An 18863-nucleotide genomic window follows, 5' to 3' on the forward strand; every position below is an offset into this window, starting at 1 on the left:
GGGTCCTGCCTCCTGGGGACAAGGCCACCGCGGATGCTTTGTCACTGCAGCCAGACCCTGGGGACCAGGGACCCTGCGCCGTGCCGGGGCACGAGGAGCTGCCCCGTGGTGGCACTGAGCCGCTCCTTGGAGGGGACGTTGCCTGGTCCTGGCTCTGTCCCCAAGGCTGGGGCTCTTCCTGGGTCACAGCCCCGCTGTTTAAGGTGTGGGGACAACCTGTCCGGGGTGGGACAAAGCAGTGCTTGTGCTTGGGAACGAGGAAGCTGGACCAGATCTGATGTTCCTGCACCCCAGCGGGCAGAGCCACCCCCCGCCCCCGTCCCCACGCTCAGGCCACCGGCGCTTGGCCTTGGACTCAGGGCCAGATCCCGCACGTCGCGGTGCTGAGTGGCCGGGACCTGGGTGGGTGGCAGGGAAGGGGTTATCACTACGGCCCCCGCCGGCTCCACGTCCCTCCCCAGTGCCTAATCCTGCCTCCTGCCTGGCCCCGTGGCCAGCCCCTCGCCCCTCCGGCACAGCAGCGCCCGCCGAGCCCGCGGCAGCCTCGGCGCTCAGCCCCGCGCCGGCCGGATCCTGGCCAAGTCCTTGGGGGAGCTGCCGGCGAGGAAGGTGCTTTTGCTGGGTAAAGGTTTAGCTTGGGTTTGTTTTGTCCCCGTCTGGAGATAACTGGTGCTCAGGCAAAGCCCCTCCTCCTGTTTGCGCTGGGTTCGGGGGATTGCTGCGTCCCGGCCGCGTCCTTCGGGTGCAGGACGACGTGCGGCCGACTCGCTCGGGCACGGGTAGGACCGGGGAGTGCGGCGCTCATCCCCCTGCGTGCCTTGGCTCCGGAGGTATTTGGGGTGCTCTCCTTGCTGAGCCGGGGCTGACCCCTTTGCGCAGCCCTCGCCGGGATGGGGACGGGGTCGGGGTCAGGGCCGCGGCGATGTTGTGCTTCACGCTTGCTTTAAACCTCGATAATTGCCCCAAGTTTTCTCCCGCTCCAGTTTGGCTGCTCCTGGACGCACCGGGACCGCCGTGCCCTGTCCCGGCTGCGTGTCCCTGTCCTCGCTCCACGTCCCCGTGTGCCTGCAGGTGCCCGGTGGGGGCTGTCCCCCCCCTGCAGCCGCCACGCTGGCCCCGACGGAGAGCCTGGAGGTGTGGGTGCCGGAGCCCCTCACCTTCAGCCTCTGGGACTACGGGGTCTTCGGGCTGATGCTGCTGGTCTCCACGGGCATCGGGCTCTTCCACGGCCTCTCCAAGGGCGGCCAGAAGACCTCGGAGGATTTCTTCACGGGTGGCCGGCGGATGGCGGCGGTGCCGGTGGGGCTCTCGCTCTCGGCCAGCTTCATGTCGGCCATCCAGGTGCTGGGGGTGCCGGCCGAGGCGTACCGCTACGGCTCCAAGTTCCTCTGGATGTGCCTGGGGCAGCTGCTCAACACCCTGCTCACCGCCCACCTCTTCCTGCCCGTCTTCTACCGCCTGGGGCTCACCAGCACCTACGAGGTGGGGGCCGGGGGCCGCATCCTGCCCGCGGTTGGGACCTGGCAGGCGTCCCTGACACGGTCCCCATCCTTGTCCCCAGTACCTGGAGCGGCGCTTCAGCAGGCGCGTGCGGCTCTGCGGCACCGTGCAGTACATAGCGGCCACGGTGAGTCCCCGGGGGGGCCGGGGGGGACACGGAGGGGGGGACAGGGATGCGGGGTCCCAGCCGTGCTCACGGTGCTTTTGGCCCCTGGAGCCCCCTCGTTCCCGTGCTCGTGTTTTCCGCGGCTCAAAGCGAGCGCAGCCCCGCGGGGAGCCTGTTTGGAATGGAAAGCCGAGTGTTTTCCCAGCGCCCGCACGCTGCGCCTGGGCGGCACCGGCACGCCGTGTCCCCGGCCCCGCGGGCACAGCCGGCACCGGCGCAGGATGGGGTGCTGGCCCTGACCCCCCCCCCCCCATCCCCGCAGGTGCTGTACACGGGGATCGTCATCTACGCCCCCGCCCTGATCCTCAACCAAGGTACGGTGGGGACATGGGGACGGCATCCACGTGTCTCTGTCCCCACGGGGGGACAGCTCAGCCCCTTTCCACCCCAAATTTTTCATGCTGCTCAGCACCCTCGTTTCTCCTTTAGTGACCGGCTTGGACATCTGGGCGTCGCTGCTCTCCACCGGAGCCATCTGCACCTTCTACACCACCATAGTGCGTGTGGAGCGGGGGTCCCAGGGGGTCCCGGGGGGTCCCTGGGTGTCCTGGGTGCCGGCGCTCACCGGGGGTCCCTCGGGCGCAGGGCGGGATGAAGGCTGTCATCTGGACGGACGTCTTCCAGGTCTTCGTGATGCTCTCTGGCTTCATCGCCGTCATCATCCGGGGGCTGCTGCTGGCGGGGGGCCCCGCCAGGGTCCTGGCCATCGCCGCCAATGGCTCCAGGGTGAACTTCGGCGAGTGAGTCCCCGCGTTTCCCCACTACCACCACCTGCCCCGGGTGCTGGGGTGCCTGGGCTGCCCCGGCTCACCCTCGGCCCCCGGTGCTGTGCCCAGCTTCAACCCCGACCCGCGGAGCCGCTACACCTTCTGGAGCTTCGTGCTGGGCGGCACGCTGCTCTGGCTCTCCATGTACGGCGTGAACCAGGCGCAGGTCCAGCGCTACGTGGCCTGCAGGAGCGAGAGGGAGGCGAGGATGTGAGGCTGGGGGCTGCGGGGCCCGGCCCCCGGCTTGGGATGGTGCTGGGGGGGGGGGGGGGGGCGAGGGGCTGTGGTTGGGGTGGGGGGAGCCCGCGCACAGATCCTGCACCTCCACGCGGACCCTGCGCCCTTGCATGGACCCCGCATGGGGCCTGCGCTCCTCCAAAGACCCCGCACAGACCCCGCACCCTTGCATGGCCCCTGCCCAGATCCTGACCCCCCCCGCCCGGGTCCTGCCCGGCCCCCCCAGCCCCGCCGGGCCGCGCTGTGATCTCTCGCCGTGCCCGCAGAGCGCTGCTGGTCAATCAAGTGGGGCTCTTCTGCATCGTCTCCAGCGCGGTGGCCTGTGGCCTTGTGATGTTTGCGCTCTACAAGGACTGCGACCCCCTCCTGGCCGGCTACATCTCGGCCCCGGACCAGGTACGATTGCGCCGGATCCGGCCTCTCGAGCGCCCGGCTGAGGGCGGCCAGGTGGGAAGGGGACCGGGGAGGGGACCGGGATGGGGACAGCAGCAGGGGTGGGCGAGGACGGGGGTCCCGCCTGCCCCCCGACACGCCTGTGCCCCCCAGTACATGCCCTACCTGGTCCTCGACATCTTCCAGACGTCCCCGGGGGTGCCGGGGCTGTTCCTGGCCTGCGCCTACAGCGGGACCCTGAGGTGAGGCCGCTTGGGGACCGCAGTGGCCCCACGGAAGGGGTGGCCCCGGCACTGCCCCCCCGGTGCGGTGCGGGGCTGAGCGCTGCCCCCCCCGCACCCCCCCCCAGCACGGCCTCCACCAGCATCAACGCCATGGCCGCCGTCACCGTGGAGGACCTGGTGAAGCCCCGCATGCCCACGCTGTCACCGCGGAGGCTGACGCTGGTCTCCAAGGGGCTGTGTGAGTGGGGACGGGTCCCGGCGCACGGCCGGGCCGCCCTGAGCCGTGCCGTGCCGTGCCGTGCCGTGCCACCCCATCCTGGGCCGTGCCATGCTGCACAACGTGCCGTGGTGCGCTGTGCTGTGCCATGGTGTGCTGTGCCGTGCCGTGCCGTGCTGCCCCATCCTGGGCTGTGCCATGCTGTTCTGTGCCATGCCATGCTGTGCCGTGCTGCACCGTGCCGTGCAAACCATTCTGTGCCACGCTACGTCTCCCTGCACTGCAACGTGCCGTGCCATGCTGTGCCACATCGTGCCACGCTGCACTATGCTGTGCCACGCTGTGCCGTGCCATGCAGTGCTGTGCTGCACCGCGCTGTGCCGTGCAGCCTGCCCTGTGCCGTGCTGCACCGCGCTGTGCCGTGCCACGCTGTGCCGTGCCATGCCGTGCCATTCTATGCCGTGCCATTCTGTGCCGTGCCATGCAATGCCATGCCGTGCCGTGCCATTCTGTGCCGTGCCATGCAATGCCGTGCCGTGCCATGCCATGCCGTGCCGCGCCATTCTGTGCCGTGCCATGCAATGCCGTGCCGTGCCATGCCGTGCCGTGCCATTCTGTGCCGTGCCATGCAACGCCGTGCCGTGCCATGCCATGCCGTGCCGTGCCATTCTGTGCCGTGCCATGCAATGCCGTGCCGTGCCATGCCATGCCGTGCCATTCTGTGCCGTGCCATGCAATGCCGTGCCGTGCCATGCCATGCCGTGCTGTGCCATTCTGTGCCGTGCCATGCAGTGCTGTGCTGCACTGCGCCATGCTGTGCTGTGCCACGGTACCCTGTACTGTGCCGTGCCGCACCATGCCATGCTGTGCCATGCCGTGCTGTGCCGTGCAATGCCGTGCTGTGCCGTGCAATGCCGTGCTGTGCCATTCTGTGCCGTGCCATGTCATGCTGTGCCGCACCGTGCCGTGCAATGCTGCGCTGCACTGCACTGCGCCATGCCGTGCCGTGCCACGGTACCCTGTGCCATGCCATGCTGCACCATGCCGTGCTGTGCCGTGCCACGCCGTGCCACAACCGCCCCCCTGAGCCCCCCGCTCTCCCCGCAGCGCTGATCTACGGCACCGCCTGCATCACAGTGGCAGCCCTGGCCTCGCTGCTGGGCGGCGGTGTGCTGCAGGTGAGCCCAGCCGGGGGGGTCAGATCCTGCCCGGCGCTGACCCCCCCCCCCTCCCCGGCCCTTTCTCCCCATCCCGCCGGCTCTGCCCGGCCGCGCACGGACCCGCCACGCACCGCTGGTGGCCGGAGAGCCCTCGAGGGCCATGGGGCCACCCTGAGCGCCGTCCCCGTCCCCATCCAGGGCTCCTTCACCGTCATGGGGGTGATCAGCGGCCCGCTGCTGGGAGCCTTCGTCCTGGGCATGTTCGTGCCGGCGTGCACCACGGCCGTGAGTGCGGGGCTGGGTAACGGGGAGGGGGGCGCAGGGCTGGGGGTCCCGGTGCCATGCGGACCCCCCGCTCCTCGCCCAGGGGGTGTTCGGGGGCCTGGGCGCCGGCCTGGCGCTCTCGCTGTGGGTGGCGGTGGGGGGCAGCCTCTACCCGCCCAGCGCCGCCGCCTCGGGCGTGCTGCCCGCCTCCGGAGCCCGCTGCCCGCTCTACAACCGCACCGCCGGCACCGACCGCACCCTGCTGCTGCTGGGGACGCTGCCCCCCCGCCGCCCGGCCCCGGCCCCCGCACGGTGAGGGGGGGGGGGTACGGGGGGGTGCACGGCCGTCGGGACACCGCTGTCCGTGTGCGTCGCGATGTCATACTGCCGGCTTTGCGCGTTGTGACGTCATACTGCTGGCCTTGTGCGTCGTGACGTCATGCTGCTGGCGTTGTCCGTCGTGACGTCATATTGCTGGTGTCGTGCATTGTGACGTCACACTGCTGGCCTCATTCATTGTGACGTCACGCTGCTGGCCTTGTTCACAGTGACGTCACGTTGCTGTCCGTGTTCATAGTGACGTCACGCTGCTGGCCTCGTGCGTCGTGACGTCACGCTGCTGGCCTTGTTCACAGCGATGTCACGCTGCTTTCTTTGTGCGTTGTGACGTCACACTGCTGGCCCTGGGCATGGTGACGTCACACTGCTGGCCTCGTTCATAGTGACGTCACAGCGCTTTCCTTGCTCATTGTGATGTCACAGCGCTTTCCTTGTCCGCTGTGACATCACGCCGCTGCCCTTGTTCCTTGTGACATCACGCTGTCGCCCTGTTCACTGTGCCCTCCCCCTCCTTCGTCCCTTCTGATGTCACACCACACTCCTGGTGACGTCACACCACTCTCCTGGTGACGTCACCCCGCCTCGTGACGTCACCGGGGCGGTATCACCGCCCCCCCCCGTTGCAGGCCGGCCGTGGTGGGCGACTTCTACGCCATCTCCTACCTGTACTACGGGGCGCTGGGGACGCTCTGCACCGTGCTGGCGGGGGTGCTGCTCAGCTACCTGGCGGGTGAGGCCGGGGGGGACACGGGGGGGGGGGGGGGGCCCACGTTGCCCCCCACCCCGCACCCCTCTCCATGGTGCCCCCCCCCCCCCCCCCCCAGGGCCCACCAAGCGGGCACGGCTGCCCCCGGGGGTGCTGTGGTGGGACATCACGAAGCAGACGTCCTCGGTGTCCCCGGCGGGGGCCACCACCCCCCCGGGCGAGCACCCCGCCAAGGTGACCCCCCCCCCCCACCCCTCCAAAATCCCCCTCCCCAACCCCCCCCCCCCCCCCCCCCCAGCCTCCTCAAGCCCCCTCCTCTTCCTGCAGGTCCTCAGGGGTCCCCAGGGTGCCGAGGCCCCCCCGGTGCTGCTGGTGCAGGCAGCCCGGGGGGGCTGCAGGGCCCGGCCCCCCCCCGAGCTCTGCGGTGCCACCGAGCAGCTGCTGCAGGAGACCCACGTGTAGGGACAGGGGGGCACCGGGGGAGGGGGGGGGGGGGGGGGAGAACGGGCACCCAGGGGTGTGCCCCCCCCCCCGGGCTGCTGTCCCCTGTGTCCCCCCCAGGACGGTGTCCCCTGTGCCCCCCACCTGCAGCTCTGGGGGGGGGGACAGGGGACAATAAATGCTGTGGTGGCTCCCGGGGGTCGAGCCTGTCCTTGGGGGGGGGGGTTCTGGGGGGGCTGGGGAGGGTTCGAGGGGGTCGGGGGGGAATAAGGGGTTCGGGGGGGCCCCGAGGGGAAGGTCCAGGGGGGCCGGGGGGGTCAGGGGAGGTTCAGGGGGGCTGGGGGGGCCTGGAGGGGGTCGGGGGTGTGATGAAGGGGTCAGAGGGGGCGGGGGGGGTCCATAGGGGTGGGGGGTGGGGGGTCTGGAGGGGGTTGGGGGGGAATCGGGGGGCTGGGGAGGGTCCGGGGGGGGTCAGGGGTGGGGTCGGAGGGGGGTTGGGGGGGGATTAGGGGGGATGAGGGGAGGGAGGGGGCCGGGAGGGTCGGTCCTGGGGGGGCGGGGGGGATCGGGGGGCTTGGGGGGGGGCGGGGGGGGGGGAACGGGGAGGGGGGCGTGGTTCCGCTAAGCCCCACCCCCTCCCTGCCCCGCCCACCCGGCCAACAATGGGCCGCGCCCCTCTAAGCCCCGCCCACTCCTCCCGACCCCGCCCCCAGCCTCCAGCCGGGCCCCGCCCACCCCGCCAAGCCCCCGCCCACCCGCCCACGTGACGTTGGCCCCGCCCTGCCCCGCCGCCATCTTGAGGGGGCGCCACTGCGCCGCCATCTTTGTGCCGGGCACGGAAGAAGTGGAGGAGGCTGCTGCAACCGGGTGGGCTCTCCGCGGTTCCTCAGCCGCCCCGGAGCGCTGCTGTGCGTGGGGGCTGTCGCCCGCTCCTCTCTCTCCCCCTGCTCCTCTCTCTACCCCCTCAACCTCTGGGGCCGTGTGAGAGACGCTCCGTGCCCTCAACAAAGATGGCGGCTGCGGCGTCGCGGGGGCCCTGAGGAGCCTTCCGGCGCCGCTCCCCCCTCCCTGAGGCAGCCGCCGCGCGCGGCGGTGACGTCATCGGAGCGCGACGGGCGGGGCGGTGGGGCCCGGTAGGAGCGGGGCCGGGGGGGGGCTGGGACCGGGCCTGTGGGGGGGCGCTGGGGGCTGAGGGGGGCAGGGGCAGGGGCAGGCGCAGGCCCGGGGCGGGTTCGGGTGCCCCTGGCCGGTAACCGTGACGGAACGGCCCCAGGTTGTGCCGGGGGGTGGGGGTTAGGGGACGTTAGGGGCCGTTTTTCTTCAGAAGGGGCCTCCGGGCCTCGGGACGGGCTGCCCGGGGGGGTGGGGGCGTCCCCGTCCTGGGGGGGTGCAAGGGGGGGCCGGGGCTGGGGGGTGGCTGGGCCTGGAGGGCGTCTCCAGCCCGAAGGGTCCCCGTGTGCCTCCCCCCCGTGCCTGCCCTGTGGGGCTCTGTGTGCCCTGACACCACCGGGAGTTAACGGAGCGCCCCCGCGGGGCCCTGCCTCTGCGTGGGGGGGGCCGTGCGAACCCTCGGGGGGCTCGCGTGTGGATGAGGAGCCCAACATCGGCTTGAGGGGGGGGCTGCGGTGCTGTCTGAGCCCTCCGAGGGCTCGATACACCGCGTACGTGCAGAGCCTGGCGCGGCCCCGCTGCGCGGAGCCTGGCTGCGCTCAGCGCCCCAAGTCCGCAGCGGGCAGCGCCGGGGCCTGGCTCAGCGCCTGACCCCGGCCGGCTCTGTCGGGCTGCAGCAGCACGAGAGGTAGGCGGGAGGGAGCGGCTGCTGCTGAGGACGTGGGGTGCGAGGGGCTGAGCCCCTCCTGCGTGAGCTGCGGGGTCGCTGGGTTTGTCCTCTGCACGGTCGCGAAACACCGTGAGGCAATACCGGCGGGGGGGGGGGGTTGTCCTGGCGTGGGCTGCGGTCGTTCCCGCTTCCAGGCGTTACGGTGAGCCCCAGGGCCCGGCCAGGGGTCTGAGGCTCGTTCTTTGCTCGCCTCCCTTTCCCGCAGAGCACCTTGAGTGATGCCCAAGAAGTTCCAAGGTGAGAACACCAAGTCGGCCGCTGCCCGCGCGAGGAAGGCCGAGGCAAAGGCAGCAGCCGATGCCAAGCGGCAGCAGGAGCTGGAAGATGCCTACTGGAAGGATGAAGACAAACACGTGATGAGGAAGGAACAGAGGAAGGTGAGAGGCTGGCAGGGAGGTGGAAGGAGATTTCCTGGCTGCTTCCCGCAGAGCCCTCGAGACCCAGGTTTGCTCCGAGAGGCTCGTTTCTCCGTGCCGGAGCCGTTGCCGTCTGTGCAAACGTCGTCCTGTGCTCGGTGTTTGGGCAGCGCAGCTCCAAGGAGCGGCTCCTCTGGGAGCTAAAAGCAGCAGGGTGTGGGAGCAAGCGCGAGCTTCAGCGTGTAGTTGAGAAATCTGGCGCGCTGCAGAGCCGGCTTCCGGGGGGAGGGAGTAAAAGCGTTGCTGTTGGAATCGATTAGAATTGAGCTAGGTGAATGATCGGGAGCGCTGCTGTAGGGCTTGGTTTTTATTTGTTGGCAAAGCAGATCCTTAGCTTTTTATGTACTCCTTCGTCTTCCTTCCTTAACTTGTCGTTAATTCCTTTTGTAGAAGGAAAAAGAAATCAGCAGGGTTAAATCCAAAGCTTTTTTTCCCCCCAGCTTGTGCCGCACGTCGGGACATCTCTCAAAAAATTCTCTTTGGTCTGCTCCTAGCAGCTTGCTCTGCCCTGGGTGCGCGTTTGCCTCTGCTCAATAAGCAGAGGGGGTTGGATTTATCCATTTATGGATTTATCTGTAATCCATTTATGGGTTGTTTGGTTTTCGGTGTTATCCTGCCCCCATGCTAGACAAATTTACTTCTGCCTTACCTGATTTTTCTGGAAATGCTCGCTGGGGACAGCTTGGCCGCTTCTTCTGAAGCAATTTGTTTGCTCTCCTGCTATCTGGGCAGGATCCTGCTGGTGATACACAGGGAAATTACGGGGTTACTGCTTCTGCGCTGCGAATTTGGCACTGGCTGAACTCCGTGTGCCGGCGCTCGAGTGCCGCGGGCGGGCGGGCAGGAGGCCAGCGCGTCCCCGTGACCCCGACGTGCACATCCGCGTGAATTCCCCCCCCCCCGCCCCGATGAGTGTCCTGACGTTGGAATTCGGAGCCCTGCGTGCCGCGGTCCCGCAAAGCTGCCTAATTGCTTCCTGGAACGAGGTCTTGCTGCTGCGCTGCGTCAGGTTCTCGCTGGCGGTGACCTAAATCACCGTGGAGCTGTTTTTAACCCCCCCCCCCCCCCCAAATCTGGGGCCAGCCCAGGGCCTCGGGCAGGTTTTTAGGGAAGCCATCCCGGTGCTTTCCCCCTTCGCGCCCCGGCCAGCTCCTCCTGCAGCCCAGCAGGATCCTGCCCGCGCTCTGCGCCGAGGGGTTTGGTGCTGCGCAGCTGGGTCCAGCTGAAGGCCGAGCCTGGCCCTGCTTCCTTCCCTTCCTCCCCGCGTCGCTCTGGCAGCGCAGAGCTTGCTGAATCTCCCTTCCCTCCACCGAGAGCTTTGGGATTTGGGGAAAGCCCTGGCGGTGCTGGTGTGGGAAGAGCCCCACCGGTTGTGGCCACGAGCTCCCGGGGGGGGGGCTCTGTGTTCCTCGCAGCCGCAGCGCGGGGAGGAGACGATGTCTGCGTGGGAGGCAGGGAGCTCTTCCTGTGGCCTTTTTTTCCGCCTCTTCCCAGCTTTTTCTGGCTCTTCCCCGGCTCTCCGGGCGATGGCAGTAACACGTTAACGGCTTCGCGGCGCCCAGGCAGCACCTCTGTGGGGTGAGCGTGCTGGGAGCCTTTGGGGCGCTGCCCAGCGGGACCCGAGTGGAGAACGACCCCCCCACACCACCTCCCATCCCTTCCTCACCCTGCAGGTGGGCTTCTTGTGCGGTAACCGAGCTCCTGGGTAGGGTTCGGAGGCTCCTTGCGGCGTTTGGGGGGTTCCTTTAAACGCCTCCCCCCCCCAGCTCTGGGAGCAGCTCTTTCAGCCGGTCCCTGCTGCCGGGGGATGGCACCCGTCGGAGCTCCGTGAGGCGTGAGGGAGCAGCAGCTGAGCTCCTGGCACCAGCCCGCCGTGCCCGCGAGCCGCAGCTCGTCGCCGTCCCTGGGGAGCCCCGGCTGGAAGCACAAACCCCACGTCCTCCCCGCCGAAAGGCGGGCGTTTTTTTTACAGAATCACAGAATCGTCTAGGTTGGAAGAGACCTCCAAGATCACAGGGTCCAACCTCAGCCCTAACACTAACAAGTCCTCCACTAAACCATATCACTAAGGGCTACATCTGAACGTCTTTTAAAGACCTCCAGGGATGGCGACTCAACCACCTCCCTGGGCAGCCCATCCCAATGCCTCACAACCCTTTCAGTAAAGAAGTTCTTCCTAACATCCAACCTAAACCTCCCCTGGCGCAACTTTAGCCCATTCCCCCTCATCCTGTCACAGGGCACATGGGAGAACAGACCAACCCCCACCTCGCTACAGCCTCCTTTAAGGTAACTGTAGAGAGCGATAAGGTCGCCCCTGAGCCTCCTCTTCTCCAGGCTGAACAAGCCCAGCTCCCTCAGCCGCTCCTCGTAAGACTTGTTCTCCAGACCCCTCACCAGCTTCGTTGCCCTTCTCTGGACTCTCTCGAGCACCTCCATGCCCTTCCTGTAGCGAGGGGCCCAAAACTGAACACAGTACTCGAGGTGCGGCCTCACCAGAGCCAAGTACAGGGGGACAATCACTTCCCTAGACCTGCTGGCCACACTGCTTCTTATGCAAGCCAGGATGCTGTTGGCCTTCTTGGCCACCTGAGCACACTGCTGGCTCATATTCAGCCGACTATCAACCAATACTCCCAGGTCCTTCTCAGCCAGGCAGCTTTCCAGCCACTCATCTCCCAGCCTGTAGCGCTGCTTGGGGTTGTTGTGCCCTAGGTGCAGGACCCGGCACTTGGCCTTAATGCGAGTAAAACCAGCAACAGACACTTGTATCTTGATAGAAGGCTCCAGAAAGGACGGCTTCGGGGCCCTCAGGCTTCGGGATCCGAGGTATCGATCACGCAGGTCCGCTGCGGGGGGCGAGACGTCCCGCTGGCGGCCTGCGCAGCCCCTTCCTCCGCAGGGATCCCCATCCCTGGGGGTTACTCCCCCGGGAGGGAAGCGTCGTGCCCCCCGCCCCGATGCGGCTGCAGCTCTGGTGCCGGGTCCGGCCACCCCGGCTCAGCGCCCCGCTGCCCACGCGACGCCTCCGGTCCTCGTGAGCCCGGCAGGAGGCGTGGAACGGAGCCGGCGGGGACGGCGCGCTGCCAAACGTGGGCACGCAGCGTCCGCGGGCCCGGTGGCGAATTACCGACCGCGCTGCCTCGTTCGCTCTGTGCAAACCGAAACCCCGCTGGAAACGCCGGAGCAGGGAGCAGCTTCTCCCGGCGGCGAGAGTGGGGGAGAGGAGAGGCGCGGCGACGACGGGCTCTGCTCCCTGCTCGTCTCCCCGATTCCCCTTCGGGATGTGGCCGCGTCCTCCCTGGGAAGTTTTGTTTGAGAGGAGCCGCCAGCAGCACGGCATCGGCCTCGAGTTTCTGCCCTGCCGGACGTGTCCTGGTCCCGGCTGGGGCCGCGTGCGCCTGCAGGGCTGCCCGCCTCGTGCAGCACCTCTCTCCCGTAAGGAGCCAGGGGTAAAAGATTTAAGCTTCGCCAGCTATAAATCACATTTCTGCTCTGAAACATCTCGCTCCCCTGCCTTAGGTCTCGGCTCGGCTCCTCTGCTTCCGCATTATTGAAGCCCCGGCCGCACGTGCAGCCTCGCCGAGGTGCCAGCACCTCCTGGGTTACCCCCGGGAGGGCCGGAGGGGACGGTTTCTGTACAGAAAAGAAGCTCTCCCAGCGCTGCTTCTCCTGCATGTGTTTACGCGTCGTTAAATAGCTTTTTCTGGTGGCTGCAGGTAGGTAGAGCTCCTGCGGGCGCTGTCTGGGAGGGAGCAGCGGGTGACCGAGGGGCTGCCTGGCTCTGTTTCGTCCCGTGTTGTCACCCCCGAGCTCTTTGGGTGTCCCTTCGCGGTCCCCCCCAGCCTCAGCCCGCGTTGCTGACCCCGTGGCGCTTTCCTGCGTCGACCCCTGAGGTTTTGGGGAGCCTTTGGAGGCGGCTGCTCCTCTCTCCGCCTTCACCGCCAGCCCCCCGGGGGTTGGTTTCCGCTTTCTGTCCTTTGCGCCCGTCCAAAATAGACTCGAGAAGCTCCGTCCTTTTCTTGCTGCCTCTTCGACGCGAAATAAATAGCTCCGCGGTCACCCCGGGCGAGGGAGGGAGTGGACGTGGCCCTCGCCCAGTTCTGGCACAGCAAATCCCTCCGGTTTTTGGGTTCCCCTGCGCTCCCAACCCTGCCGCCTCGTGCTCCAGCCGGGGCTCGGCTGCGTTCGGTGAGGGGGGAGCGCCCGGGGCTGCTTTCGCCCAGGTCCGTCCGGGTGCTGGGGGAGCACAGGCAGTTCTCTTGCGACACCCTGCGTGCCTGGAGAGGGGCCAGAGCCCCTCCTGATCCGGCTGAGGCCGTTAATTGCTCCATTAATTGCTCCTTCTTTACTAGAAGAGGGAGAGGCCTGACAGGAAGACTCGGGCAGGGAGGGCAGTGTCTTCAGTGAGCTCATGCTTTGAAATCCTCCTGGTCCCGCCAGCTCCTCGCGTCTCAAGGCACAGGCACTAAGGGATTAACGACCAGGAGGTTTAGGACAGATAATTGCAATAAAAGCCCATAATGGCTTTTTTTTCCCACCCCTGGCTGCCTGGAGGAGGCTTCCCTGTCCCAGGTCCCAGCCCAGGCTGAGAGGCCGGGTCCTGGCTGGGTTTCATGCAGGCAGCCCCCGGGGCATTTTGATTCCGCATCTGCGGGCTGTGATGGGGTTTTCTTCAAGCTCCTGAGCTGTGGGGTGACTTAACGGTGGGGTTTGCTGAATGAAGTCTCGAACCACAGCCCCGTGATGTGCCTGAGTCTGCTCCAGCACCTGAAGCACGGCCGAGGACGGCGACGGGGTGCCCGGTTTTGTGCCCGGTTTTGTGCCCGGTTTTGTGCCCGGTTTTGTGCCCGGTTTTGTGCCCGGTTTTGTGCCCGGTGGTGTTCCTGCCGCTCAGCCGCTCGGTTGTGCCATCCCCGTGAATAAATGCTGAGGCCCACAATTAAGCGTCCCTGTAACTAACCCAAATACGAAGTGCTCCAGCGACACTCCTCTAGACAGAGGCGTGTGTTTGTTTTCGTTTTTTTTTCCCTCTTCCTTTTGCAAGACGTTGCAGGCTTTGGCAGAGGAGGAATAAAAGCTAAAGTGCTGAAAGCCGCTCCAGGCCTCTTGCATGGCTTTGTCACACCCTTCCCTGGCCCTTGGAGAGCGGAGTAGCTCTTCACCTCCTTGTGGAGCGCTGTAAAATCAACACGAGGGCCGTGCCGCTGGTTGCATTCGGTCTAACCCCTGCCCTGACTCTTTGGAGGAGCGCGAGCCAGATCCGAGGATGAATTCGGCCTCTTGACAAGCTTGTCTCCAACAACCGTTGAACTTCCAACCTCCGGCCACTTATTAAAATTAAAGTGGAGGACTTAATCTGGTCGTCAGCAGTCCTGGCCGCCGCCTCGTGCTCTGTCTCAGCAGCAGGGTTGTGTTTCGCAGCGCCGGCATCACGGGGAGCTGGCAGGAGGCTGCAGACGGGGTAGGGCCGGGGGAATTATCCCGCTGCGAGGACGGGGCAGGCTGCTGCCGTCCTGCTGGAGGGCAGGGGAACCCGCAAACCTCTCCTCTGTGAGGTGAGGTCGGTGCTCTGTTAGCTGTGGGGGCGAGGTGCCTGTTCCAGGGGTGCTTTCCTGTTCCTGTAAGGGACACTTTAACGTCCCTGCTGCCGCAGAAGGCACTAGGAGTGATTTGATGATTTGATCCCCTCTCCTTTTTCCAGGAGGAGAGGGAGAAGCGGCGGCTGGAGCAGCTGGAGCGCAAGAAGGAGCTGCAGCGCCTGCTGGAGGAGGAAGACTCAAAGCTGAAAGGGAAGTCGCCCAAGCAGGTCGCTCCAGGCAAAGTCACCAGGGCCCAGATCGAGGAGAGCATCAGGAAAGACCAGCAGCAGAAGGAGAATGCGGACACAGGTGCGGTGGCACCGCGGAAAGGCCGCGGCAGGGGCGCGGGAGAGGGGACGGCTCCTTTTTTTTTTGGTCACTGAGGGGATGAGGTGCTTGGAGAGGAAGAGCTGCCTGCGGCTGTCCTGTGCTGTACGTTTTGTTTTATCTGACACCCAAATGGGGAAGAACGAAACCTCCCGTCTCCCTGAGATGGAGAAACAGAGCCGCGAAGCCGTTTTTTCGTGCTTTCCAGGCCTGGGCACTCCGGCTGAGATTTCCCAGCCCTCTCCTCAGTGCTCTGGAGGAGGCCGTGCCTCCTCTGGGAACGTTACAGAGTCGGGGTCGGTCTGACGTTAACGGTTCTCCCTTTCCCCCTTCCCTGCGCAGTGGAGAAGGAGAAGACTCACCTGGAGGTTCCCTTGGAGGAGAACATCAACAGAAGGGTCCTGGAGGAAGGGACAGTGGAGGCCAGGACGATCGAAGACGCCATTGCTGTCCTCAGGTACCTGGCCTTGCCGTGGGGGTGCTCTCCCTGAAGGTGTCGCGTTCCTTAGGAGAAATTCGTGCAGGCGTTCCCTCCCCCCCAGACCCGGCATCCCCTCCCCGGCTCTCTGAACGACTTCCCTTCGCGCCGCGATGGCAGCTTTCTGTCTCGGCAGCGAGAAGAAGCCGAGCCCGCTGCCTTCCGCCCCTTGAAACGAGCCCCGATGTCCTGCGGGGCGTTCGAAGCGGGAAGGGGAGGTGTCGGGGGGCTTCCCGCTTTACGGCCAGCGATGTTCTGCGCTCGCTGGGTCGCGCTGACGGAGGATCCGAGCTGGGCGAGCGGCGGCCGCCTGCCGGGAGGCGTTTTTGTGACGTGTGGCTGTTCCCCCTTCCCTCCCGCAGCGTTGCCAACGACCCGGACCGGCACCCCGAGCGCCGGATGAAAGCCGCCTTCACGGCATTCGAGGAGGTCAACCTGCCGCGCCTGAAGCAAGAGAACCCCAACATGCGCCTGTCCCAGCTCAAGCAGCTCCTCAAGAAGGAGTGGATGAAGTCCCCGGAAAACCCCATGAACCAGAGGCACAAGGCTTACAACAGCCACAAGTAGAACTAGGGCCGACCGTCCCCCGCCCCCGGACGGCGGGCTGGAGCTCCAGGCCGTGCTCGGGTGAAGCAGGAGGCGCAAGGAACCCCCTCTCCTGCGTTTCCCCTCCCTGCCCTTCCCCCCTTTCTGTCTTTGTCGTCGGATTTCGGATAAGCGCGAGGCCGCGGCCCGCCTCGGGGTCCCGCTGCCCTCGCTCTCACGGCCTGCCCCTCGCGCGCTCACCTCCGCGGGCAGCTGGCGCCGAGCCGCCCGGACAGCGCTGACGCCGCCTTTTTGTGCTTCTCAATTCGGTTCTCGTCTTACCAAAAGCTACTAACTCGCTTCCCCGGCTCCGGCCTGGGGGCCCCGCGCCGCGGTTCACCCCCTCGCAGCCCGGACCTGACCCAGCGTGCGTTCCTCCCCGCCCCTGCGCTGCACCCCGAGCTCTGCGGGGTGAATTCCCTGAGAACACCACCAGGGAGGCACCCGCCCTCCATCCTCCCGTCGTTTTTTTGGTGCTTGGGGTGTCCCCGAAGAGATTCCGGGCTGGGACTTGCCCGCTGCCAGCCTCCTCCCTCCCTTCCTCCCAGCGCTGCATCGGCCAGGGAGGAGGAAGCACAATTTGGGCAGCGGCTCCCTCAGCGCGGTGCCCTCACCCAGGGGATGTGCGAGGCTCCTGCCCTGCCTGCGTGGGCCACCAGCGCCAGACTTGCGTGTGCCTTCCCCCGGTAGCTTCGCAGTGCCCCCCCCGGGGAGCCCCCTGCACCGCTGCTGGGCCAGGAGGGGGCCTGGGGGGGCGGGGGGGGGTCCGCAACCCAAGAACTGCCCCCCGAGAAGCGAAGCTGCCGCTCCTCCCGCTGCTTCCTCCCCGGCTCGGGCAAGGAAGGGCCCCAGGGCCTGCGGAAGGGGCGGCGAGGCGCAGCTCAGCACCTCTCCACCCTCCTCTGCCCTCAAGCACCGCCCTGGCTGCGTGCCCCCCCCCAGCCCCCCAGGTTTGTCGGTGGGAGAAGGCGGCGAGCTCCCCGCGGAGCCCGGGCCGAATCCTGCCCCGTGCTGCGGGCGAGCAGCGCCTCTTGACGTCTTCCCGGCCCCCCCGGGTGTCGGGGTGCCGGGGGGGTGCTGGGGGGCGCTGGGCTTTCTTCTAACGGTACAGAACCCCCGGGCCCCAGCCCCGGGGCTGCCTGTGGCCCCCCCACCCCGAGGGTCTCCTGGGAGCGGGCGGTGGGGCTGCAGCACCTCCCCTCGAGGCGTTTTGCGCTTCGGTAGCGAGGGGATCGGAGCAAAAGCTGAAGCCGAGCGCCCGCTGCAGGGGGGCGGGGCCCCCCCCCAAACCCTCCGCACCCCGCTTTTTGCAGAGGGGAGGTGGAAGCGGGTCTGGGGGGTGTCCTGTTCCCCCCCCCCAGCCCCCTACCCCTGCGGGCAGGGAGGAGCGCACGCGGCGTGTCCCCTGCGTGAGAAGTTTGTGGTGTTTGAATCCGATTAAAAAACAGAAAAAGAGCAAAAAAAAACAAACGAGCAAAAAAAAAAACGGGTGGGCTGCGAGAGGAGTGAAATGGGGGGAAAATGGGGCGGGGGGGGGAGGGCCAGTCGTTTTGGGGCTGGGGGAGGCTTCCGCCCGCTCCAGGCCTGGCTGGGGCCCTTCCAAACCCCCCTGGAGCTGCGCTCAGGCGTCGTTGTCTTGGGGGTACAAAAAATGCCCAAATTCAGCCCAATTTCCCCGGGGCGCTGCGGTGGGGATTTTCCTGCCCCCCCCCCCCCCCCGCCAGCTTTGTTCCCGGAGCCACGCTCGGGCCCGGGGTCTTCCTGCGGGGGGGACCCCGCTTCGTGCCCCCCCCCCCCAGCAGCTTTGGGGGGGGCCCTGCCCTCACCGCGCTCTCGCCGCTGCCTCGGTGCCGGAGGAAGGAGCCCAAGTGAGTGCTTCCCCCCCGGGCCCCCCCCCGGGCCACACCGAGCCCCCCGACCCTTACATCCCTCTGGTGGGGTCCCCGTGTCCCTGGGGGGGGGGCTGGCGGTGCCCCCCCCCCCGCCTTCTCCCCCTTCCGCTGCTTCCTCCTCTTCCTCCTCCTCTTCCTCGCTGCACTGCGGATTTGCGGGGCTGTGGTCGCGGTGCCCCCCTCCCCCCCCCACTGCAGTGCCGTGGGGAACCCCCCCGTCCTGTGGGGCTAACGGGGGGGCTGCCCCCCCCCTCCCCAGTGCAAAGACCCCCCCATTCCAAGGGCGGGGTGAATGGGGGGACCCCCTCCTGCCAAACGGGACCCCCCCAGTGCAAGGGGGGGATCCCCAGATGGAGGGGGGGGGCTGGGGATTATCCCCCCCCCCCCGGCAAGATGGGATCCTGCGGGCACTGAAGGGGTTAACGGGGAACACCCCCCCCCCAGCCCCCCCCCAATCTGGGTGGGGGGTTCCCGGTTCTGTGCCCCCCCCCTTGAAAGCGGGGGGGTTCCCGCTGCGGGCGGGGCGCAGAGGGGAGGGATTCCCCGCCCCGCCCCCCCGGGGATTCCCCCTCCCTTTCTGCCCCCCCCCCCCCCCAAAAAAAAGCATCCTTCTGCGGGGGGGGGGGCGCTGTCATGGCAACGGGGGCGGGGGAACCCTCGGGGGGGGGGGGGGCAGCGATCACACCGCCGCATCCTCGGAGCCCCCGCGCAGCCGCGCAGGGCTGGCACCGGGCATCCCCCCCCCGCGGCCCCCCCCCGGCACCGGGCATCCCCCCCCCTCCTCCCGGCATTCCCCCCCCCCCTCCCCGGCACCCTCCCCCGCACCGGGCATCCCCCCCCCGGCACCCGGCATCCCCCCCCCGCGGCCCCTCCCCGCGCACTGCTCGCCCTGCACCAAGCCCCCCCCCGCGCCGTGCGCGCCCCCTGCACCCCGCAGCCCCCCCATCGCACCCCGCAGCCCCCCCCCTTGCACCCCGCAGCCCCCCCCCGACACCCCGCACCGCCCCTGCACCACGCAGCCCCCGGCCCTCCCCCCCCCCCCCCGTGCCTGTCCCCCCCCCGCACACTGCAGCACGGAGCTGGGCGTGCGCCCCTCCGCGCTGCCCCCTCCCTGCGCGAGCGGTGCGCGCGCCCCCCTTGCACGCCCCTTGCACGCTCAGATCCGTGCGCCTGCTCCCTTGCACGCCCCCCCCCGTGCGTGTCCCCCCCCCCCGCTTTGTTCCGTGCCCAGCCCCCGGCTCCTCGCCCCGCGCACAAAGGTTTTGCACACCCGCCCCGGTGCAGCGAGCGTGCAAACGCGCACCCGCTGCTGCGGGCAGCTCCCCCCTC

At 67.8% G+C, this 18863-nt stretch overlaps 2 protein-coding genes across 3 annotated transcripts; both read left to right on the forward strand.

Moving 5' to 3' along the window:
• Positions 1–60: 60 nt before the first annotated feature.
• On the forward strand, positions 61–7551 carry SLC5A5 (solute carrier family 5 member 5; the record flags this gene model as incomplete). Its single annotated transcript, XM_083810620.1, is given in 18 exon segments — positions 61–609; positions 984–1482; positions 1562–1627; positions 1929–1980; positions 2096–2163; positions 2252–2406; positions 2503–2643; positions 2937–3066; positions 3217–3305; positions 3413–3525; positions 4612–4682; positions 4863–4949; positions 5032–5240; positions 5894–5997; positions 6092–6207; positions 6301–6385; positions 6388–6490; positions 7128–7551. Coding segments are annotated over 18 exon segments (2844 nt in total). The 5' UTR covers positions 61–277.
• Positions 7359–16740, forward strand: CCDC124 (coiled-coil domain containing 124). Of its 2 annotated transcripts, none has more exons than XM_083811151.1 (5): positions 7359–7547; positions 8460–8631; positions 14375–14561; positions 14922–15036; positions 15420–16740. In XM_083811151.1, the coding sequence occupies exons 2-5, from the start codon at positions 8473–8475 to the stop codon at positions 15622–15624; spliced, it is 666 nt and encodes a 221-aa protein (XP_083667277.1). In that variant the 5' UTR covers positions 7359–7547; positions 8460–8472; the 3' UTR covers positions 15625–16740. The 2 variants fall into 2 exon arrangements, with proteins under 2 accessions (XP_083667277.1, XP_083667278.1); XM_083811152.1 differs by lacking the exon at positions 7359–7547 and adding an exon at positions 7864–8212.
• Positions 16741–18863: the final 2123 nt, after the last annotated feature.

The sequence above is a fragment of the Anser anser genome (assembly GCF_964211835.1).
Source record: "Anser anser genome assembly, chromosome: 25".
NCBI classification, from domain to species: domain Eukaryota; kingdom Metazoa; phylum Chordata; class Aves; order Anseriformes; family Anatidae; genus Anser; species Anser anser.